Here is a 24,540-nt window from a genome sequence, read left to right on the forward strand (position 1 = left end):
CGTTATTAGGCTCTGGAATATAAAATTTTAAGGACATTTTATCATTAACGATTTGTCGCGTGAACGCTTCGTCTCCCCGTGCAGCTCACCAATGAAGCGGCAGGGGGCGCTCTATGTCTAACTGGGCACGCGAGCAAAACGCAGAAGAAGAACTAGAATAACGGTTGAAAAAAAGCGTCCCGAGTTTCAGTGGCGGCGCGGCGGGTGTTTGAAGCTCGAGGCCGCTTATAGTCTGACTGTTATCGGTGTTAGCATCCAGTCAGCGTCTCTCGGGTAATGAAGCGCATTATTGTTCCTCTGTGTTGTGTTCGCGTCGCGGTTATCTTTAGCACAGACCCTTTCAGCCCGTGAGTTGAGGTACGTGAAGTTGTTTACTTTTTTAGCTGCTCTTTCTGAACTATTTTTTGTGAGCTAACTTGGCTGCTTGTACGAGATAAATATGTTTGTTTGAAATAGCAGCATACGCGGAGCTTGTTTTTAAAGTTATTATGAACATTTAAATTAATTTACTTTAATGCCTTGTTAATCTAGGGGTCAGTTTCTCTTTGTTGTTGTGCTACAACGTTAACGTACTGTTGAGAACAATATATGGTATATGTAGGATGTTTGTAATTGAAACAAGCTAACTATAAATTGCTTATGTCCTAAATATAAACAAATCTAGCTAAAATATGACACGACTAAAATACAGTTAACTTTGACAACTACGTTATTCAAGCTCTAAGCTCTGGGAGACTCTCTCTCTCTCTCTCTCTCTCTCTCTCTCTCTCTCTCTCATATATTTAGCAATTTAAAATATTATATTATACAAAAACCTGATCACGTGTCATTATATAATACTAATGATATCAACCATTATTTTCATTATTGTTTTTCATTGTTTGCAGCACAGCGAAAATATTTACTTCTTTACAGATTTGACGTTTCTTCTTTTTTGCTTCTGGACACTGACAGTGTTTTGAAAGTGTTGTCTTTTAATTAGGTTTTTATTCACTAATCAATCCATTCCACAGGTGACCACAGGAATGACCACTTCACAAAAATACCACAACCCCAAACTTGCAGGTACAAATCCAGTGCCATACACGGTTAACCGCATGTTATGTAACTCATAACCATTACAGTGTTTATTGTGCTCTAGTAGGACACTCTGACACGGAATGGCTGACACCTGCTGTGTCTGAGAAGTTCCAGAGTCGCTTTGGATGGCGGCCCAACACGCTGGACGGTGGGGACACGGGCCTGGGTAACTCTGACCACACTGAAGGTGAGAAATCTGATAGTGTTCAAACATTGTTCTGTCCACTTGCTTGTTATGTAATGCAGCTGAGTTCAAGACCTCAGCAGCTCTTTCATCTCAACTGTGGTCTTCCAGGCATATAATACACAGTCAGGGAAATTAATGGAATAGTAGTTTATTCTAGTACAGTGGGGTTGTGATGGTGGAAATTTCCTACCAGTTGGTCAACGTTTGGCAACAGTGGTAATACTGGTATGACCGTGTAGAGTTTTTGTTTTTAAAAGCAATATTCGCTGTTTAATTTCATTTTAAAATCTTACTTTCCTTTGCTTTAAAATAGCTTGTAAAAAAGCTCCATGCAGTTTACTTTCACTTTTTAAAACTTGAGGCAATTCAGCACCAAGCAGTTGTTTGTTTTCCCACTTTCCCCTCATTTTCCTTTGCTTAAATAGCATTTTACTTTTTATTTTTAAATTCAATGTCAAAATCCAACATAGATGTTTTTAACTTTTATAAACAAAACAAATTAAAATGCACCATATGCCAGTTATAAAATAACAAATCGTCTAACTTACACAACGTTTAAATAGCTTAAATAGGCCTATAGGCTACTAAAAATCAGTATACACTAAAGGCTGAAGAACAAATAATTATGAAACGTAGAATGTTTATTAGCAAGTTAATAACAACAGGCAGCAGTTTGCAGGCATGGACGCCATACACATTAATGGAAATAATGGAAATTACAATAACTGTAAAAGTAATACATTTTTAAAATGTATGTTTTTTTTCTCCACTTTACTGTGACAAGCCATGCAGACTCTTAATTTTTTTTCTACATTTGAACATCCTGTCAGACTTGATTAAAACAACCTTCAGAAAATTGGGTCTTAAAAATAATGTGTACATGTACCCATGTGAAAGAATAAAGTTAAAAAAATCTAGTGTGTTTTCATAAGAACATGTATATCAGTTATATATTTAGTCACACAAGAGCGCATAATAAACTTTAGTGATCAACATAATAAACATTTGTGATCTAAACTTTAGTGATCAACATAATAAACATTTGTGATCTACCTTTTTTTTTTATTTATTTATTTATTTTCAAACAGTGGTTGTATTTCATTAACTAGCTGGCTGTTTTTAGATTAAGCTGTCATATTTTTAGTCGTGGAGATGTGCTCATAGCTCTGGGACTCCTATGAGATTTAGAGGAGGATATGATATTCCATACCATAGATTCCTCCAGGCGGTGTAGCACTTCCACTGATGGGGGTCTCATTAGGAGGGCCTGACCTGGAGGACTGAATGGAAACTCTGATCCTTGTTTCCGTCTCTCTGCTTTGCCCTTGTTAAACACATGAAGCACCAAGATTAGCTGTACTGATAAGCTGGTGTGTATTGATAACCACCGATCTGTACTGAACATGCAGTATGGTTGAAAACATTTCTCTGTGCCTTTGAATAACTTATGCTGGCGTTGTTGTATTGCTTTGTTTGTCCTGGTTTGTTCAATTCAACGGCCTTGGGACTAGAGGTTTTTCCATGTTCTTTAAAGTAATCATTTATTTGACAATTATCTTTTTTTTTTTTTTTTTTTTTTTATTATCAATGTTTAAAACAGTTGTGGTGTTTAATTTTTTGCAGACGCCATGAAAAGTGTGTGTGTGTGTGTGTGTGTGTGTGTGTCACATTAACACACATTATGTAAACACAAACATTTATTTAGGAAGTGATTAATCATGATTACTTGATTTGAAAGCCTTAATATAATTTCTGTAGTGCATCTGTCTGAAATTAAAATGTTTACATTTCCTATCCAGTGATCATAAATTACTTAAAAATCTAAATTCAGTATTCTAATGTTTTATCTGTCCAGCCTGTTACCTGGATATCAGTATCAGCTATTGAAAAAAATCATTAGGCGACCATTGTCATTTTGTTGTTGTTACCCTAAAACCCAGATTAATTCCCATAGTAATAGCAATTACTTACTGCTTGAGGTTTCTTACAGTTTTGGCACTTAGCAACTAAGACACCCTAATAATACAACTTTTTTTATTTTTTTTTTTAAACAGCCAAAACGGTGGCAGCACAGAACTTCTTGGCAGCCGTTTTGTTTTAGCGGTTATAAATATGGGGTGGACTGTCTGTGTGTTGTGATGGTGACGGCTTTGTTTTGCTCTGAGTGTTTCTTGTAATGGCTGAAAGCCTCTCAGTGCGCCAAGAGTCTTTCGTCAAACCAGAGAATTGTTTAAACCTGTCTTTAGCAGATGTTCGAAAGAGACACCCGCGGGGCAGACCCTCCTCTCGCTGCCTGCCTCGTGACATCTCCACTTGATTTGTGTGTGTTAATTTAATTATTGTATTGAGGAACTTGTTTAAAGGCACTTCAGCAGTATTACGGTATTAAGGACTATTAAGTGTGTGTGAGAGGTGAGCTGTGTGGTTAAAGCAGGAGTCCCACACATAGACACCTCACAGCGTAACATGAGAGTGCTCTATAAATACTGCTAACCTTTCTGTGTGTACGCGCTCCTGCACTAACAGAGCTGTAAGAGAACAAACTCTCATAGCAGGTACACTCACCTTGCCCGAGCTTGACATTCTTTTCTTTTTTTTTAATAAGGACGAGTTCTGGCAGACGGAGTGGGTGTGTTTTAAGATCAGTAGTTTGTCTGTGTCATTTACTGAAGATGCATTGGGAGGACATGTTGTTTATGCCTCACCGTTCAATAGTTTATGAAAATGTTATCATTTCCTGCTATCTCTTGTACTGCTAACAAGGTGAGTACAATTTTTCGCAATGGTTTGGTTTTTAGAACCGCATTACATTAATTTAGCAATTCATAACTAGCTAATTGAGCAACACCTTTTGCAGTTGTATAATGTCTATATAATTTGTTTAGGATTCATGACTTCACAATGCTGGAGCAATATAGAAGAGTTTAATCACACATACTCACACACACAAACATATGGTGTGTGTGTGCATGTATGTATTTTTAATTTTTTTTCTTTTTTACATTTTGGTTTCAGTTTGCTTTTATTTAAATGATTTCACTATATTTTAATAATTGTACTATTTTTCCTGGGCATGTATATGAATGTTTTTGTTTTTTGTTTTCATTAGTTTTACCTGCTTTTATTTCCAAACACATTATTATTATTTTTTTTTTTTTTAAAAAAATTTTTATTTCTTTTCCAGGGCATGTGATTTTGGTTGGGGTTTTTTTAGTGTGGTTTTTACTTGTTCTTTTTATTAATACTTTTAATTAATTTTTCTTTTTGTGAATAGTTTTTTTTTTTTTTAATGACATTATTTGATTTTACTTTTTTTTTATATTTTATAATTTTTTTATAATTATTTTTTATTTTCCAGGGCATGTATTGTTCTACAGCTCAAACATTTCTAATTTGAAGTTCCAGGTTGTCCATGTTCCATGTTAAAAATGCCATTACCGTCCCACTGTTTGAAATATGTTTGGTTGAGATGAAAAGAGACTTTTTCCTAAGAGCACGCACTTTTTGCTGGCTGTAACGTCTCACTCTTTTGTTCTAGATATCTGCAGCACTAGCAGCAGTCCATCTTTCCAGCCCATCCGCAGTCAGATTCCCATTCCCACCGCTCATGTCATGCCCTCTACGGCTGGAACTCTGGCCTCCAAGCTCAAGCCGCGTGCTTCTGAAGAGGCCCGGGGGTCCTCCAGCTCTTCCAGTTCCAAGTCGTCCCTCCCCAAATCTGCATCCTCCCCCAACCTGGACGCTCAGCATGATGGAAATTTAGACACGACTTCGGTCAAGCCTGATTGCCTGAGCCGATACCGAAGCCTGGTTAATGGCCTCGATCACTCGCTCTTTCCCTCTGGCGATCAGACGCGGCTGGATGAAGCCCAGAAGTTTGAGGTACCTACCATGGAGCCAACGCTTAATCAGTCGGCTCTGCTCGGGGGACTTTGCCATGATGTACGGCAACAGCTGCAAATGACCGGGCTTGGGGACAATACAGGCTTGCTGGAACAGACATATAAAGTCCTACCAGAGGCTAGGGCAGGTCTTACCTGTCCCGTAGACCCATACGGCCAGAGAAACGTTCATCCAGGGTCTGGAGCCTCTGCCAGGATGTTTTCCGTACCTCAGGGCCTGCAGACTCAGGCTCTCCTGAGAGACCAGACATGCTCTGGAGGTTATGATCCACTGCCGCAGGAACGCTGTGGTGAGCTGGCCAGCTGGCAGCAGCAGAAGCAGAAACTCGAGAGTCTGCGGCTACAGGTGGAGCAAATGCAGGTTAGAGTTCAGCTTGTGTCCTGCTGCATGCAAGAAAAGAAAAGGGAACAGATGTGTAATTACGAATCATACTTATAAGTTAGTAGGAAATTAAAAGTAACTTTATTAAAGTAAAAATACAGTTATCTTTCATTTAAAATGATTTTTAGTTTTTGTGAAACAACTTTATTTAGCTTGAATTAATGTTTTTTTGCAGTTTTAGTAATGGTAGTAACTTTTTACTCTGTTTTGTCATGTAATGTTATTTTATTTCAGCTTTATTTCAAATTAATTTGAAAAAAGTTTATTTAATAGTGTTTTTAATGAGCAAACCGTAATTGTAGTAGCCTATTTAAATTTATAATTAAAAATAATTCATTTGATATGTACTTTAAAGTTAAAATAGATTATTAGTCTTGGCTCAATTGTGTTTTTGTGCATTTTTTTAAATAAAAGTTTGTCCTCCCACTTATTTGTGTTGCAGTTAATGACAGGAGGAAGTGGACAGTATTCATCTCTTTATCCAACAGCCTCTCACATCGAGAGCAGCAAGTGGGATGCTGTCATTAAAGCCAATGAAAACTTGCTAAAAGAGAAAGAACTTACCATTGAAAGGTAATGCCAAGTTTTCAGAAGCATCTTTCATCTCACAAAGATTTTTAACATTTAACACAATAGTATCTGGTGCATTGCAGGCAGAAGCAGCAAATGTCTCAGCTGGAACAGCGTCTCAGAGAGAGTGAGTTGCAGGTGCACAGTGCGCTCATGGGACGTGGAGCCCCTTACACTGATGTGTGTCTGTTGAGGCTGCAGGTTAGCACACATGCATGCACAGCCTTTTCCTTGCACTGTATTGAAACATCTCTTCTGAGTTGCTCTGTTTTCCCTGTGTGTACGCTAGGAAGCTCAGCGGGAAAATGCTTTTTTGCGAGCCCAGTTCGCCGAACGTAACGACTGCTTTACCAAGGAGAAGCTAGAAGCGGACCGGAGGCTGGGTGCAGTGGAAGCAGAGACGCAACGTCTGAACGAGGTCTTGAAAGAGAGCAGTGAAAAACATGCAGAAGAGCTAAAGAAACAAGAGGAAAGGGTGAGCATATGCAAGCTTCATGTGACCTCCTCAACCACATACGAGCAGTATCTCGCTGAACTGCTTTTGAATTTTCATCCTGTCTCATACAAAGATCCGAAGTCGAGACAAGCATATCAGCAGCTTGAAGAAGAAGTGTCAGAAGGAGTCGGAGCAGAACAGAGAAAAACAGCAGCGAATTGAGACGCTCGAACGATATCTGGCTGACCTTCCCACCATGGAGGACTACCAGGCCCAGCACAAAAAGGTACTGCACTCTCTGATGGCCAGCCAACAAAACAAAAGCTTTTTCCTGTGGTTCCACACATAGATGTTTCATTTATGGTGCATTGCCAGACACTATTATAGCATCCACTGCAACCATATATCACACATCTGCTCCTATGTTATTGTTTTATCTTAAACTAACACTTTCCTTATCCTGCTGGTTTACAAAATCCCAAAACCATTATGTCTCTTCTCCAAGACATTTTAAAAAGCCCCTTTTAACCTTTCATGTTTTTTTATGCAAATTATTTTTGTTTATTTTATTTACTTTCTGATTATACCATGTTATTGCTATTTAAAATGGCCGTAGTAAAAAAAAACAATAATGTACTTTAAATTATTGTAGTAAATAACTTTGTTCTAAAAAAAAAAAATTGCCATATTTGTTTCTAAAACATCTTGTGACAGTAAAGGCCAGAGTAATGGCTGAAAAAAGATATATTAAAATATAAAACAAATGCAAATATATTCAAATGAATTCACCCTTAGTGAATGTAAGGGACTTGTTTTTGTTTTTTAGTTTTTTGAATGGATGTTTTTTTTTTTTTTTCTTGTTACCTTTTCATTGCTCAGCACTTTAGACCTCCACCTCCGTTTAAAACATCTCCGTTTTAATACAGTTCTGAATTTTGTGTTGCAGCTGGAGGAGGCAGAGGAAAGAACAGCTTTGTTGCAGGCCACCATCAGAGATCTGGAAGCCAATTTGGAGGAGGCCCGCAGTGCTGTGCGCAACAAAGAGACCCAACTGGAAGAACAGAGACACAGGGAGAGAGAACTGCTCACAACAGTCACCAGGTAAAAAAAAAAACATGCGAGCCCTTGCAAAGAAATGCACCTAATGAAAACCAGTTATTAGGTTTTGAAGCATTGCAATGTGTGGGGTCTAATATTGTTTGATTTGCGTGTGTGATGTGTGTTTAGTCTCCAGAACAGAGTGCAGGAGAGCCTTGAGGATGGAGTGAGATTGCCTTCTCTCGACGTAGAGAAACTACGAGAAGAAAACACTACCATGAAAGAGGAGCACCAGCGACTAAAAAAGGTCATTGAAAAGCAACTCAGGATAATGGAGCAGCTCGGCTCACAGATCAGGGTAAAGACTACTTTCAGTTTAATTCCGTTTTTTTTTCAGGTGCATTTACGCTGTTTTTAAAAAAAAAAAATTATCAGACAAGTTTATTCAATTGTTTAATTAAATGTATACATTTGATTATGTATTTCCTGTGATTTGAACCTATGACCTTGGTGTTGCTAATGTCATGCTCTTTGCTCACTGTTAAAATAATATAACAATTTGTTTGAAAATCTGTCTATTACTGGACATCAGGACTAAGGTTTTGTTTTTAAATAAGTATCTTCCACTCCAAAGTGTATTTACTTGATAAAAAAAAACAGTGAAAACCCCTTTATTTTATTATATCTTAAAATGTCTTTTTTTTTTTTTTTTTTCCTGTAAAGGCAAGTACTGTGGGTTTTTTTTTTCCAGGATTGCTTTGTTGAATAGAAAGTTCGGAAGAACAGCATTTATTTGAAATAGAAATATTTTGTAACATTACTCTTACAAATTACACGCACTGTTGCTTTTAAACAATTAATGCATCCTTGAATTAAAGTATTGCTTTTCTTCCCTACTTTTGAATGTTAGCGTAGGTGGAAATGCAGTATTCAAAACCTTTTAATAAAAGCGAACGTCATAATTTTCTTGTCTTTCAAATGGAACCGGTTTTGAATAAGAATTGGTCTTAAAGACTGTAATTAGGTGTAATTTAAGTAAATACCCATCACTAAGAGCTAGGCATCATATTTTATGATCAGGTCTTCAGGAATGTACCTCCTAGTGGCTAGGAGGTGAAGGATCTTTACAAACACCTTCCTCAAAGTAGGAGGCTTCTTTAAGACATTATTATTTATTTTTATTATTTTTTTTCCCCTTTCAGTCCACTTAAAATATTAGTTGAACTATCCTGTGCCAAAAGCAGTCACAATTTCACTGATATTAGCAAAATGTTTAGCTTACAGCCATAATATTGTGTGTATTGTCTTAGACTCTAGAGGAGCAGCTGTCTCAGGAGGAGTGTAGTAGCCAGGCCCTGCGAGAGGAAGTGGCAGAGAAAGAGGAGAGTCTGCTGCAGTTACACATTGCTATGAAAGAGGTTAGAAGTTGACCATAATGCATATTCAGCTCTTTGAGTTTTTATAGCACACTAAGATTGCACATGTGTTTGTATTTCAGCTCTCAGCACAGAACCAGGAGCTGATGGAACATAATCTGACACTGCAAGAGCGTCTTCAGGGCGAGGAAGCGCCAAGCGGCCATAGTTTGCTCCCTATGGGAGCCCGGCTCACCCAGAAGCTGTATGGAGAGATGGCCGCCTGTCTGTGTGATCTCCGATCGCTCTGCAACGTCCTCACCCAGCGGGCACAGGGCCATGACCCAAACCTTTCCATGCTGCTCGGCATTGCTTGTAAGTGCATCCTCTGCTGACTAGCACTCTTTCAGATAATGCCTGGATATAACAGACCTTAGTCAGAGTAGTGTGCTATATTCACTTTTTGACTGGAATCAAAGAGAGGCTGTAAAATTACAGATTCAAAAACAAAATCAGTAGAAATAATTCCTTAATACTATGGAAGCTCATTTCCTCCACTGAATTAGGTAATTGCAATTTTTATCTTGCATTTCTGACATTTCTTGCAATTGCGAGTTTACATCTTGTGTGACTTACATTTCTGACTCAACTCACAACTGCTATCAAGGATGCCCATCTAGCACATATTGACATGGAAGAACTAATTAAAAAAGCAGCGGAGCTTTGTAAACAGCCCATAGTAATCATGGCATCTCCATAAGAATTGGCAGAATAAATTTATCAGTGTTTTTGAAAAGGTCCTGTTCACACCTGATCTCTTACCAGTAATTTACCAATAAAGACTGTATGTGTGAAAGGCGCTAAAGCCCTCTGCATGGGCTGCGAATCTGAATTGCTCAATGTTTTTCAGGGAAAAAATGTGCGTTATCTTACTAGATTTGCATTGTAAATCATTTATAGACCTTTGCAAATACAGAGTAATACATCAACCTGTTTCTAATACATTTAATGTATGCAATTTATTATACATCGTGATTTCAAAATGAAAGTTTGAGAATGTGTGTGTCCAAGTACTTAAATAACATGGATTTATGTGAAACGTCAGCAGGCCGTTGGCGCCCTCTGCAGGTATGTTATAATACAATGTTCTTAAAGGGATAGGTTATCCAAAAAGGTCAAATTTATGTTCGTTTACCCACCAGGGATGTAGGTAAAAAAAAAAAAAAACAAAACGGTATTTATATGATTTATACCACAATCTCTTCACTCTCCTCAGCTTCTTCACAACATCCCGCTTGTGATGCTGGCACATAGATATCTATACATAAATATATATGTGTATATGTGTGCCAGGGCACGTTGACACGTCACAAGCCGGATGTTGTGAATGTGCTGCACCCCACCCGTTGCCCCCGGAAAAAAGTTCAGGCTCAGGATACACGCACATACATTCAGACTGGCGTTTTTGTTGCGTTGTATTGGCTTCAGTGATTACAGCTCAACAGTTTTCACCGGACCCTCAGGAAAAGTATAGCAGTATGTATGGTTATCTGTGTTGTGGCTGTTTAGCACTGTGTCTATCTATCTGTCTGCAGCTGCTCCCCCTCCAGTAGGAGAGCAGTGGGAGGACTGGCTGAGCCCTGAAGGGTTGCAGAAGAAGCTGCAGGAAGCTCAGCAGCTCCGTCGAGACGTCGAGGAACTGAGAACCACAGTCTCTGACCGCTACGCTCAGGATATGGGAGAAAACTGCATCACTCAGTGACCTCAGACGGTGCGGCTTGTGCTCAGTGAGGGTAACTCCACATCACCAGTGCCTTTGAAGACACTACAATCTCTAGCAACACAAACCTTCTTCATGAAGGATTAGCGACACTAAGGACACTGTAATCTCGCAATCCAGAGGGCTATTTTTATACATAAGATATTTTTCTAAGGTTTCAGTGACTTTGTATGCAGTGGAAAGATAATGGTTTAATATAAATCTTTCCATGTATTTGGGAACGTCTGTGATGAAGTTGATAATCAACTGAAAATATTTAAGCTTTTGTTGAAACTAACATGCTTTGTGTTTCTTACAATGGCAAAGCGAGCGACGCTCTGTTGTGTGTAAAAAGAAGATATTCACTGGTATCCATCATAAGCATGCCACATTAAACACAGAATCTAGGACCGAGGAAATAATTGGCCAACTCTGGCTGTTTAAAAATGACACCAGCTGATCATCTGTGTATAAAGTTGGAGAATATACATTCCCTAATATTATATAACAACCGTAATTCAGCGTGATCACAGATAGACCTATCAGAACAGCTTCCGTAATTCGTTAAAGAGTCTTGGTGTACGCTGTATTATGCAGACCAATAAATGGGGACTTTTTAAAGCAAGAGAGGGCTGTAAACATAATATTAAATTCTGTTAAATAAAAAAATTAATAGAATGCTGTTTGAGTTTAGGATCTCTTAATTGCAGACTAACGGTGATCATATCAGTATTTTCAAAGGCATCTTGAGAATCTTACGACATTATAAGGTTCTTTCTTGCTGCAAAATTAACACACTAAAAATTGTATTCTTTTTGGGTCACACAATTGAACTGGTGATGTTTGCTTGTGTTTGAGTGTTGGGAGTATTGAGGGGCAGGATTGTCTTAGCAGTATATGATGTACTCGTATCCATGACGTATTTGCTGTCTGGTTCATAATTTGTTTTTTATCAGCTATAAAAATAGCCACGCCACTGAATCAACACATCAGAGGAAACCAACTGGTGAAGCAAATATTGTATTAGTGCATATCAAACATTAGAGCAGGTGCCTTGCGTTCAGGGAAGTATATTTGCCTCACAACATGTCAATGTAAACACTAATTGTCTTTCTCTACTGTAATGTTTGACTGTTGAGACATTGGGATTCTATCAGAAAAAGGGACCATATATTGTGGGGAGTGTTTTATTGGTAAATTGAGATATTATGGTCCAGAAACATCACTAACAAGTGTGAATGTAATTTGACAATGCAGCAAATCCCCTTTTTATATATATAATGTAACATCTCATTTATGTTTAACAGAAAACAGCCAGGCAAACCTTACGCCAAAAACCTTCTAACAACACTAAATGTTCATTATATATAAATTTGTCTTAAGCTGTTTCAGTTTTTAGAAATAAAGCTTTGTATTTCATATGTAAACTTATGTTGAATGTTTTTTGTATGTATAATGCAGTTATACATTCTCTTTTGATTATATAGAAACAACTAGAATTTAGAAATTCTAATTAACATTTAGTAATTTTTAATATGTATTGACATTTAATATGCAATTGCAGGCAAATGTAGTCCACACTATTCAACAACAAAAGTGTTTTGTTTTTATTTTGTTTTTTTTCTTGTTTTAGTTAACGTGATCAGCTAAAACAGCCAAACCCATTTATTATAGGGATTTAACCTCACCCTAAAGACAACTTGAAAAATAAATACATTTCAGCAAATAGTGCAAAAATATATTTAAAAGGCTTTGTTGGAACAGTTACAACAATATGTAAGTTAAATATACACATAGACAGAAGATTGAGTGACTCTTCCTGGTTCATTTACGTAGAACAGGAGCTTTTACATCATTCTTTTTTAATTTTTTTTATTAATAATTTAACTGTCAGACTGATTACTTCAAATACATCAATAAATAGATTTACTTTGACCTTTCCTTCCTGATTTCGGTTTCCAAAAATCCTACATGTTGGTGAATGATCAGTGAGATATTTAAAGTGTTCAGTGTCGTAGCATCACTTGCTATTTGACATGACATGACGGTTGTTCTTTAGTTAAGAGTTGTTGTGTATGTGACTGCACACGGTCTGTTAGATGAGGCTTGAGGACGCAGGAGCAGCGCTGCATTAGGAGTCAGACCACAGGACAGCAGTGTCTGGGTGTAATCACCGTAGCACCGGTGTGGGAATGCACTAATGATGTCATATGGTGCAGCACCCAGTCCTCTGTTGAAAGAGATTACTTCAAATGACTGTAAACTTACTGCAAAATGGCGACAACTCTGCAATAAGTCTGCTTCTAAATATAGACGGCATAAATACATTTCAAGTAAAATAGTGTTAAAGGAGTAGTTCACCCAAAATTCTCACTCTCTGGAAAATTGAGTTATCACTGTTATTGAGACTAGGAGTGTGAAAATATGAGAGAAGCCAAATACAGATACTTCTAATAAGTTCTAATACCATTTTTAAGACATTTGCAGTTATTTGCATTAATGCAGCTGTAATTTAGGGCTCTAACTTTGATTATTGTTGTGCTCTAGTAGTTACTGATTATACTGAGATATATACTGATACGGATATATATTTATTTAAGCAACACAAACTTTAGTATGAGCACTGATAAGGCAATAGTAATTCAATCATAAATATAAAAATATGAAAAATACCTATACATAATATAAGCATAAAAGAAGAGTGTAGCCCATTTTACACATACAGCTCTCTACATTTTGAAACCGAGCTGTGGTATCTATTTTTAAAAGCTGATAGTTGTATCTCAAACCTTTTCAGATCCAAGTAGTGACGGAGATCTCCAATGGTCTCAGTGAAGTACATTTTTATGATGAAAGTCTCCATGGCATCCTCAGACTTCAGTCGTAGTGTGGTGATGCCTTTTTCTGAGTGCGTAGAAGACTCCATCTCACTAAGTTACACCACATGGGAAGGAAAGGTCAGGGACTCTATTCAAGTATTATGCTGTCTATGCTGTCCATTCTGTTTGCTCATTAATTTAAGTTGATTAGAATTTTTGATACCATTCTCTCAAGGCCTGCAGGGCAGATGTTTTCACAGTGATCGTCGAGTGACTTCGGGCGCCATCAGGAAAGCCCTTAACAAAACCAAAATTCAGTTGAGGGGGAAATGTGACTGAGCAACTCTAAACGGGACAGACTGGAGCATGACTACTGACCAGTAGATGAGTCTTGATTGAGTCACGTATACTAATCACTTTGCCTTCCTTCACCACAGTCACTGGGAGCTTCTGCAGGAACTGTTCCATAGACAGCCTTTTACCTGAATAACACGCAGAATGGCAATTTTACATCCATTTTGTGGTGTAATACAGTAACTGAAGCATTCCAAAATCCTGTTCAAACCTGGTATCTGATTTGGTGTGTGTTTTGGCGCTGTGGAGCTGCTCTGCTCAAAACTGTCAATTGAATGGCTTCTTGCTCCATTTATAGTTTGTCCTCTTCCAGGAAACTCAGTCCCTGGTCGCCTAACTATGAACTCCTCGTCCCGTTTATCATGAATCTGTTTGTGTAATTCAAGAATATATATGTTAAATAATGATCACTGTAACTATATATAGCATCCTTCCTCAATTTAAATCATTGGTATTTTTTTCACACACCACAAGTGTTGTAACGATAATTTGATTATCAATTTGAGCAATAATGCAAGTAACATGGTAAAATTGAACACTTGTTCAAAAGTTTCGGGTCAAAAGTTCAAAAGTTTTTTTTTTTTTAATTAATTTGCTGAACAAAATTAATTTTTCATTAAATTGATTGTAAGTGGCAGAAAAGACATTTATGTAAAAAAAGATTTCTATTTTGGATAAATGCTGTTCCTTTTGAACTTTTTATTCATTAAAAATATTATGCAGCACAGCTGTTTTCAATATTATTAGTGTATTTTTATTTGACCAAATTAGTATATTAGAATGATTTCTCAAGGATAATGTGACACTGTGCTTTGCCATCACAAGGATAAATTCTTTTTTAAAATATATTAAAACAGAAAAACATTTTTAATGGTTGGGATATTGTATGTTAATATTACTGTATTTTTAGATCAAATAATTAACACTCCACACCTGGAAGGGCACACCATTAGGAAACCTTTCCTGAAGCTCAGAAGGAAAAAACCCATCCATCAAGTCCTGCATGCATTCCTGCAACAGGAAGGAGCGACAAATCTGAGGAATCATCTACAATAAACATAAATATGGTATTTCTGCAGTCAAACTAACTGATGTAGGTGATAAAGCAGGAAAATAAGTGAACCTGTGTGCTTGGGTCTTGATAGGGGCGGAATGGACCACTGAACATGACAATGCCGTTTTTATAGAGCCAAAGAGGTATGGAAGACTGCTGGGTAAGTTTGGCTCCACCAGGAATGGCGGTCACATGGGACTCCCCTTCCCCTGCTACAATGTTGAGCTCCTGGATGTTCTGCAGGACCAGGTTATAGTTCATTTCGAAAGTCTTGCATGCATTAGCAGCTCCAGGTTGTTGACTTTTGGCCTGTTCATCATGTTCTTTGTAGCTTCCGACCCAGACCATTCCATAATCATTCAGAAATGTCTGTGTGGGTGGGAAAATGCCATTTCCAATAACTATTTTGGTGTAATTATTGCCTTTTAAAGAACCATAACAAATATCTACACTTAGGTAACCGGCTGAAAGAAAACAATCACACAAAGCTGCTCACCTCCATTTCCCACACTTGGTTTTGAAGCTTGAAGCACAAGTTAACCAGGTCTTCAGCTTGGTTCTCGTTACTTGTAGATTTCTCTGAAGCCAGACACAAACACATTTGTTTAAACAAGCTTTTATATGACTGCTGGACTGGTTAAAAAATATTAGCAAAAAGTGTTAGCCTTTCTGTCTGGTTCATATTTTTCATATTATTAATTTACACCTGTAATAATGCCCAGATGTTTTGGGGTTTGTTTATTGTTGATGTTGTTATTATTATAACTAACATTGACAAGAATTCTATATGTCTTTAAAAAATCAGCATAGACTACAGCATTAATTTATATTAATAATCATATAATTGTATTTATTAACATCAGCTCAAATAAATAGTTTATTGATGACAGATGACAATAATAATAAATATTTAAAATGTATATTAGGTAAATGCATAGATAAATACCGATACTTCAAATTATACTATTAAAACAAGACATTTGACATATTTTACAACAATTAATAAATTACATTTTATTAAAATCATAACAATGCATAAATGCTTAATGGAAATGCAGCAAAACCATTACATTGTTAGAATCAGCATAGATTACAACAATAAATACTTAAAATTTGTATTGCATTATAAATCATAATTTTAAATAATATTTGATTTTCCTTTTCTCATTCCAGCTATGGGACTTAGGGACTTTAAAAACGATTCAAACTTAGTAATAATAATAATAAAATGTTTTCTTCCGATCTAATTAGTTGATATTATGTTAACTTAATCTTTCTGCAATTTTAAACTCCTTTTTAACAAATAATAATGTTACCTTTTGCCTCTTGCAAGAGATTCAGTTTCTCTTCCAGAACTGCTATTCTTCTTGCCTTGAGCATGAAATGCAAGGGCATTAAGAGCTAATACCACATGACACCTGAAAAAAATGATATCAGCCACGCTCCTGGAGACATCTGACGTAACGCTGCTGATTGTAAACACAGACTTGACACTTAAACTGTACCACAAAGCGGACTCACATTGAGTCCACAGCACAACGAGACAGTAAGAATGGAGGAGACTTACCTTATGCTCAATATCCACAGCCTGAGTTTTCACCTTTTTCTCAAGCTGGACAATCTTCTGCATCATACTTGACATAAGTTCGAAATCACTCGGCGGAGCTGGGACACGTTTAGAGAAGATTTGTGAGAGGTTTTGATAAAAACAGCTTTAGTAGTTGGTCAGTTCAGTCACGCTATACCTTCTTTTGGCTTCTTCTTTTGCACAACCTTTGATCTTACAGTGGAAAGATTGTCCATGGCGTGCTGTACTGGCTGGTTTTGCGGGAAGGTTTCTCTGAATAATTGAGCTTCGTAGTCTGAAACATCAATACGGACACATTTAAGTAATTCGTATCATCTATTGATGTATTTTCTATATTCTAATTTGATCTCCCATGTGCTTTTATATTCGGTCGCAGGCATGGTTGGAAACCTGCCATTTATATAATCTGTAATGTATGGCATTAGAAAAGCTGTTCTGACTGTTGACATTTATCTTGACATTTTATTCGCTTGTTAGGACAGATTGGAAAACCGTAAAATGTCTGTAAGTCTTACCATTGTCTGACCTTTCTTTGTAAGGCTTTCTTTCCCTAGATCACAAAAAGAGATACGACCTCTGATTATTTCAAAGATGGTCTGGATTGGTCTTGTAATACAGTATTTTTGAATTCTATAATTTTGAGAGAAAATTCTAGAATTGCGCCGGCATTTAAAAGTGCACAGTGTAGGAATTTTCAGTCACTTTTTGTTAACACAACGTTGACGCTTGTCCCTCCTCGCGGGCGGAATGCATTCAAAAGCACACCGCCCTGCCTGACATGACATTAGTTTGCAAGAACACACAGCCAGACCGACTCGAGAGACTGCCGCCTCCAAGATGAGCGCTGACATTGAGGTATTTGGCAAATATTTTTTCAAATATTTCATTTATCATGCATAAATTGAATGAACATAAAATAGAAAGTTACTAGTATACAGTAAGTCATAAAGAAGTAACTACAATAACTATTCATGAGTCCCACCCCTCACCTGCGACGCGCAACGTTATTGGCTGAAGCTTGTAGCCCAGAAACATTATGAGCAAAATTAGAACAAAATTAGAAAATAAAGGGCAGTGTCTTTGTAACTACGAATATTAAATGCTTCTAGTGAACCACGGTGAAGGGTAGATTAATAAACTGAAGTTGATTACTGATTACGAAGCATTGCCTTTCTGACATTTTAGGCAACGTACTCTGCCTCAGATTGTTTCAAACCTGTGTGAACTACTACTGCTGAAAACAAGCAGTTTTTGGTCCCCAGTTACTTCATAGTTAGCATTTTTTGCATACTACGAAAGCCTGCTTGGTTACATTCTTCAAAATATCTTTTATTGTGTGTGTGTTTAACGCAATCCATGCTGGTTTGGAAAACATTACTAACGACGTTAGTGAATGATGACAGAATTGTCAATTTTGGCTGAACTGTGTTAAATAGATAAACTGTAATCTTGGAGTAAATGATTATATACAAGTTGTATAAAGTTATATGCGATTAATGATGTCAAGAACAGGATGGAACATAACATGAATATACAGATCCCTGTGATTTTATGTGGAGGGTGGGATGCTTTAAAGTCATTGGCATTAAATGTTTTCATCACTTATCTATCCTATATATTATTGCATTTATATTATCACGAGTATAGGTATATTAATATTATATCAGCATCTGGATCACAATATACTTAAAAATATACTATTAATTATGAATTAAGTTGTTCCGGATATGGTTTTTTTGGGGGGAGGGGGGAACCTAAGGGTTATTTCTAGCATAGTTTTTAGGAAATTATTTTATGTTTTCAAGTGTCAGTGTCTCAGCTTTTCAAAAAGTTGCCGTGCAGCTCGCTTCAGTATTTGTCGGTATTTAGTATCTAACATTTTTGTGCTCCGTTGAAACTTACCCTTCTCTCTGTATGTCCGGTAGAGGAGCTCGTTTGTTTTTCCTCAGGATGGACAGCGGTGAACTCATGTTTGAACGCAACTCGAAAAAGCACAGAAATATAACCCACATACACGATACTCAAATATGAACGTTTTAGCCTATTTGCCGTCGGATTTAACTCGGTTTGTTTTCAGTTCTGTGATATTTGTTTTGAACGGTTGTCATGGGTAACGAGAAAGAGCTGTCTCCGCTAGGCGGCGCTGCGGATCCGTTATAGGGCGTGCGATGTGGAGGGAAGGATTTGGGAAGATCAGACTTTGAAGTAACACCACCAGCTTAGAAAACTTTAAAACCGATAAATATGAAAACAATGGTATTACATAGATTTTTGAGACGCATAGTGCGAGAATGAATGAATGACTTACTAACTTACCAAGTGGAGTTCAAATTTGTTATTAACAATCTTTAAAATTAAAAATCGTTTTAGCAAAAAAATTAAGAAATAATAGTAGCAATAATAATAATAGTATAATTGTATGACGCAACGGGGACACACCTTTGCGTAGCATTTCTTGGATAACTGTCATTTATTTTTGGACTTAACGATATGGGTGATGAAGTAGCATACGTTTTATTGCATTTGTCTTATTTAGGGTGTATTTTTCTGATCCCTAAAGCGATTTGTCAACGTTACATAAAGACAACTGTATTATGTTCAAAGTTTCGAGAAAGAAGCTAGCATACGTTTGTAGATTTGGCGGTGGCTATTCACACCTTGTGCAAATATATATCATTTGCACATACCTTGTGCGCTCCATATATCATTCTAACTGATTTCTAAGAACGAAGCAATTATATTTAATCGACAATTTGTCTTTCAGTAAAGTGTTTGACGTGATCAACGTGTTTGGTTGACAGTTCTGAATGTTTCCGTCGCCCCGCCCCCTTTTGCGTGCCTTGCGTGATGACGCCATCAGCGGCCGTCAGACAGAACTGACGAAAGCTCACGGAAGATGCAAAAGAAAAAGGACCCGCTGGTAAGTTTCGACAAAAGCCAATTTTCCTTATTCCGGGATCAACTGCCGGATTTATAGCGCTCAAAAATCCCCACTGCGAGACTCAGACAAAGCCCCGTTTGTTTAGACGCTGTTCCACGCTCCGTTTGGTGTGAACGTGTGCCAAGAAACACAGCTAAAACATAATTAGAGACCCGCTGGTGTGATTTAAACATTAGCAGAAAGCGAGCGTGTTTTGTCGCCGCTCGCGCTGGGCGAGCGACAGTCATTCAAATTAACGGCTACGGCGGAAATCAACGTACACCGGCGAGAGAAAAGCGACAGGAGAAGCTTTAAGGTCAGCCGTCAGCTGTGCTGTCAGCGTCCTCACCAAAAATCAACCAGTTAACCGTGTTTAACCGTGTGGCGCGTGACATGTATTAGCGTTGTTGATTAATTCAGTAGGTTTTCCTCAAACGCATTCGCGGCAGAGGTAGCTTAAAACTTGAGTTGAGAGTGAAAATAAGTGATAGACGCAGCCGTTGTAGTCTGTATGGACCGAATGTGTTTATTTTGGTCGTATATAACGCACGTATCTTGGAGTAGAGCGTTGCAAAATGTAGATATCAGCATGTCGTCCTGTTTCGGCTCGTGTACAGGATGTGACTTTATAGTCCTGTCAAATATTTCTTTGTTTCTTTTCAGCTGCTATCTACAGCTAACGTTACATCTGTTATCTGCGGCTAATCAAACAGAGCAGAGCAGGAACTGTTGTGTTCTTTCACGAAATAGGCCTCAGAGTAACCATATAAGCTTCACACGAGTAGTAAACTACACCGCAGCCAACGTGCTGTCGTTCTCTGGCTAATGCGGTGTTTAAAGTTCACTGCCACTGTGTGGTGTGCTTGACTAGATGTTTTTACGAGCACGGGTGCGCCAGTGACAACAAACCTGAAGTAACTGGCACGACAGAGTCCGGCTCGTCGTGCTCTGGAAGAGGGAATGCATGTGAGGTTCCTACACCTACAGCGGTTTTGGGAATCGTTGGCAAGTTAGATTTAGTCAGAAGTTTTTTGTGTCACTGCATGATGGCACTGTTGTAATTTGCAGGATGCTTGCTACAGTATTGTGTACATTGTAGAGCACCACATTAGACACGTTAGCACAAGTGTTCCAGTAGGTCTGGTGAAACGTAAAACCAGTGGCGTGTCACTAGCTATTATAATGGTCAATAGAGAACAACAATGGGTTCCCGGAAGTAAAAATCACTTTTCTTTATCTCCACAGAGAGCTTGAGTTTTAACAAGAAGATAAACTAAACAGACATACGACTTTGATATTGAAATGTGCTTCTGTAAGCCTCAGCTGACTTAATTTCAGGTCTGTGTACTAATTGATAAAGAATTAAAGCCCAGTTACTTTTTTTCTAAAACGAACACCTACAAAAGTAGCATTTTGTTAATCTGTATTATTAGTAAATATTGTATTTAATAAAGTTTTAGCCACACTTCTTTCGGTTAGCACATAATTAGTTTTTTGGGTTTTTTTTGGAAATGATCATTGGTTTAATTGATATTGACAGTTTTCAGTGTATATTGGCAAAATTATTCACCAACAATGCTTGCAGTAAAGCCTGGGATTAATTAATTTTAAAAAAAGAATGAAAGGCCTACGATCAATCAAAGAGGAATGCAAAACCTGTGCCAGTTGAATGAAAACAAGCTGACAAAAAGAGCTGAATCCAAGATGTGGTGATAATATTGCATAACTAGAGAATTAGGACTACAAACTTAAAAACAAAAAAAAAGCAGTTTTAAAAGGTTTTTTTCAGCAGAGCGCAAATGTTAAATGCCTCTATTTTAGACACAAACCAGTTATATTGCAGGCTAATTGCAAAGGTTGGGTCACAGTGTGTCTTGTTTTGGTTTGTTTTTGTTTTTTTAAATGAGGTGATTTTTTTTTTTTTTTTTTTAATTTTGTGAATCATTTTAGAGCCGATTGGTTTTGCTTTTAAAGTCTCCATAGAGAACATGAAGAGGAAAAGTCCTTCCTTTAATTGTGGTTTCTAATGCGGTCACTGTTGCGCTCTACAGGTCAAAGTAATACCCAATAGTGCTGTGTGATGCTGTTCAGTACAGAACGATATGTTTGTGTATAATTGCGGAGGTGAGCGAGAGTTTAGTGGGTGTCTTTTCTGTTCACCCTTTGCTAGACATGTAGGGTTTATTTGCTGTTTTCATGTGTGTGTAAAAGGTTTTGTATGAAGAAAGCCGCTTCATTCCGCTGGATTTCCCTCTTTCTCGCTGCCCTGTCCTCTGTTTCTCTCTGTTTTTTTCCACAGCACTTGTGGACTGACATCTCTCTGCTATCTAACAGTTCCAGAGAGCCTCCTCCTGCAGGCGCTGTCAGGACAGCCAGGAGGAAGATTATAAACCGCTCTCTGTCCCAGCAGCCGCTGCTCCATCTATATATAACTTTGCAGTGCATTTAACTTCCTTTGAAGCTCCCATTAGTTTTAGGTGACAGATTGGGAAGTAGCTGGAGGTGTGTGTGGTAACTGATAGTGTTTCCCTGATGTGCGTTTCACACCCTAACCCGGTTTTTAGAAATGCAGAGTTTTAAGGAAATCCGACAGCGCGCTCAGTATCATAGAAAAAGTTAAATTAGGGAGTGAGTCGACTGATGGCATGTGTTTCAGCGTAACACTGTGATGCAATCCTGAAAGTTTTAGTTAGGTATTTTCACAAGGGGAATCAATCTTTTGATTTCCCACCACTGAGCAGCCAGGGCTTGGATGTTTGGTCCCTTGTTTACCTTGGTTTTGGAGAAAAAAGATTTTCTTTCTCTGTGGGAAGCTCTGTTCTTGTTTCAACAACACTCTTCTCAGAGCAGACTTTCAAAGTCGACAATACCGCTTTTTGTTTTTGTTGAACTGCATGATCTCTGAGCCTGGACTTACTCCAGTGTAAATGATAATCTTTCATTTGTTCTTATCCTGAATTCAACTCTTACTTTGTAAGCATTCACTTAAGGTATTATTAATTTGAATGTGGTCACTGACACCTTGACATATACCTTCTTTCGGGATGTATGCATTTTATTCTTATTAGCTGTACCTACCAAGGCATTATTACTGAGGTTGTTTATAATTATTAGTAAGGCTGTGTGGGTACTAGCATTTCTGTCCTCAACATACTGCATCAGCGTTTAAAGGTATAGTATTGAATTAACTTAAATTTGTCATTGTTTAGAGATGGGATTAAAGTATTTGCAAACTCGTCCATATGTGAATGTTGGATCTCAAACATGTTTTGTTGGTTTTTCATATGTCTATTCTCTTCAAATTTGTTTGATTATTTTTGAACATTTTTGTAGGATTTTAATAGTTTCAACAAAAAAAAGAAAATCTACATTTGAGCTTGTTAAATACAGTGCAAAATGTGCCTATAGGTGTTTACTGTGTTGGTAAATGTGCTTAAAATGTCTTATTTATTGCTAATATTGTAAATAATCAGCATATTGCCAAACACATTCTGCTGAGCTGTGTACTTGGCAAGAGAGAGAAAATTATTTGCACTACGGCCCACTTTTGCTCTCATAGATGCATGTACAATTCTTTTTTTTCCAAAAGCAAAAGGACTTTGATTAATGAAATGTACTGACGAACAATGCAGACTGCCCTTCAACTCAAAGAGAAAGGTGGAGGCTTTTGACTATCAAAAGTTTAAACATTTCCATAGACAATGGAAATGAAATCCAGGTGTGACCGTTCAAAGAATTTTTGTGTGTATTTGTGTTCTGGTTTGTTTAGGAGCATTACGTAATGTTCAACTTGTCAGATGGTGGACAGAGAGTGAGGATTATTGAGGGCATGGCAGGGCTTGAGAATGCTTTTATCAGTGTTTTTAGTGAGCGGCATTTTTCCTTCTCTTTTTTTTTGTGTGCTTCGTTTTTCTTAACAAATTCTTTTCATACCACATATGTAAGCTCCTACTCCAGAACTGTTTAAAAGGTGAAGCGAGGTTGATGGGGTAGAGTGCGGTTTCAACTCCGTGGAGGCTCTGCTAGAGTGAGCATGACCTTGTGCCTCTCAGCGGACTGCAGACGATCAGTCTCGATCATCTAATGGAGAGCGCTGAGAGAGCAGTTTGTTCTGTGTCTGCATGGCCTTGAACCTGCGCTTGGCCCAATTCTGTCAGCAGGAGAACCAGGCAGAGTTTGTAATTGAGACCCAGATAGGGGGGCCCGGGAGACACGAAAACAATTAAAGCTTGATTTATTTATTTATTTTTGATTCACATCACCGGCTAAGTGAGATGAAAATTGGCTTATCTTGCTTCCGATGTCACGCTTGCTAGTAACCGATTTAGAGTTTTACTACTAACAACGTGATGTAATTGCAGAGAAAAACTGTCAATCAAACAGCACATCTTAGTCATAATAGATTCACCTCATATTCTTGATAATGATGAGAGGTTGAACTATTTTTAGATCTCTGAAATGTTGAAGGTTGTTTCAACCCTATGCTATTTTCTTCATTTGTGGAACACAAAATTCCTATTGTTCAGTCAAAAGTCACAGATTTTTCATTCAAGAAAATGGCAAAGTGTATCAGAAAGCTAGTCCATGCTTGTGCATGTATATTTTTGGTCATCCATACAATTTCTTTGAGTGAGGTCTTTACCAGGAAGTTCTTTCCAGGTCTTAAAATTTAGAAAATTAACCTTGGGTGAACAGTTAGAAAAGTATGGGACAAGTACAGTATGTTTGTAAGGCTTGCCAAAAGAAGGCATCATCTATCTCAAAAAGCATTACAGCACAGTTTAGGTTTGTAAATTGCATCTGAACAAACAGTATGCCAATTACAACCATGACCTTTTAACCGATGAGGCCAAAGTGGAGATGTTTGGCCATAATGCACAGCAGCATGTTTGATTTTGGGCTTGTTTTGTAGCCACGGGACCTCTGCACTTCAGTCTGATCATGAACTTCTCTGTATACCATAGTATTCTGGAGTCAAATTAAATGTGAGAATATTTCGTCCAACATCTAAAGCTTAAGCAAGATTGCACACTTATCCGGAAACACTTCAGGAGTTTTGAAGTGATTGTCATTTTGGTTAAATTATACAGGTTTTC

General features: G+C 37.6%; 3 protein-coding genes across 6 annotated transcripts in view; 2 read left to right on the forward strand and 1 right to left on the reverse strand.

The window, feature by feature from the left end:
• The first annotated feature begins 152 nt into the window (after nt 1-152).
• On the forward strand, nt 153-12,136 carry cep85 (centrosomal protein 85). Of its 4 annotated transcripts, none has more exons than XM_043260706.1 (13): nt 153-357; nt 1,014-1,065; nt 1,142-1,267; nt 4,806-5,530; nt 5,994-6,124; nt 6,205-6,322; nt 6,411-6,596; nt 6,691-6,843; nt 7,504-7,658; nt 7,785-7,953; nt 8,906-9,013; nt 9,094-9,325; nt 10,546-12,136. In XM_043260706.1, exons 2-13 carry the CDS (start codon nt 1,026-1,028, stop codon nt 10,710-10,712), a joined length of 2,310 nt encoding a protein of 769 aa, XP_043116641.1. In that variant the 5' UTR covers nt 153-357; nt 1,014-1,025; the 3' UTR covers nt 10,713-12,136. The 4 variants fall into 4 exon arrangements, with proteins under 4 accessions (XP_043116641.1, XP_043116644.1, XP_043116645.1 ...); XM_043260709.1 differs by having other exon boundaries at nt 161-357; nt 1,145-1,267; XM_043260710.1 differs by having other exon boundaries at nt 176-273; nt 1,145-1,267.
• Nucleotides 12,137-12,283: 147 nt separating this feature from the next.
• On the reverse strand, nt 12,284-18,617 carry ubxn11 (UBX domain protein 11). The gene is made up of 13 exons (XM_043260713.1): nt 18,427-18,617; nt 17,040-17,074; nt 16,682-16,798; nt 16,504-16,601; nt 16,253-16,307; nt 15,433-15,515; nt 15,006-15,305; nt 14,816-14,893; nt 14,094-14,250; nt 13,907-14,010; nt 13,752-13,825; nt 13,499-13,639; nt 12,284-12,939 (listed from the first exon to the last, which is right to left on the reverse strand). The coding sequence occupies exons 1-13, from the start codon at nt 18,534-18,536 to the stop codon at nt 12,765-12,767; spliced, it is 1,527 nt and encodes a 508-aa protein (XP_043116648.1). The 5' UTR covers nt 18,537-18,617; the 3' UTR covers nt 12,284-12,764.
• A 695-nt stretch (nt 18,618-19,312) lies between these two features.
• atp2c1 (ATPase secretory pathway Ca2+ transporting 1) overlaps nt 19,313-24,540 on the forward strand; it is a 30,135-nt gene continuing 24,907 nt past the window's right edge. Inside the window, exon 1 of the mRNA XM_043260705.1 lies at nt 19,313-19,444. Within this exon, the coding sequence (XP_043116640.1) occupies nt 19,421-19,444 (24 nt within the window). The 5' untranslated portion in view covers nt 19,313-19,420. The remainder of the gene's footprint in view (nt 19,445-24,540) is intronic.

The sequence above is a fragment of the Puntigrus tetrazona genome, chromosome 16 (genome assembly GCF_018831695.1).
Source record: "Puntigrus tetrazona isolate hp1 chromosome 16, ASM1883169v1, whole genome shotgun sequence".
NCBI classification, from domain to species: domain Eukaryota; kingdom Metazoa; phylum Chordata; class Actinopteri; order Cypriniformes; family Cyprinidae; genus Puntigrus; species Puntigrus tetrazona.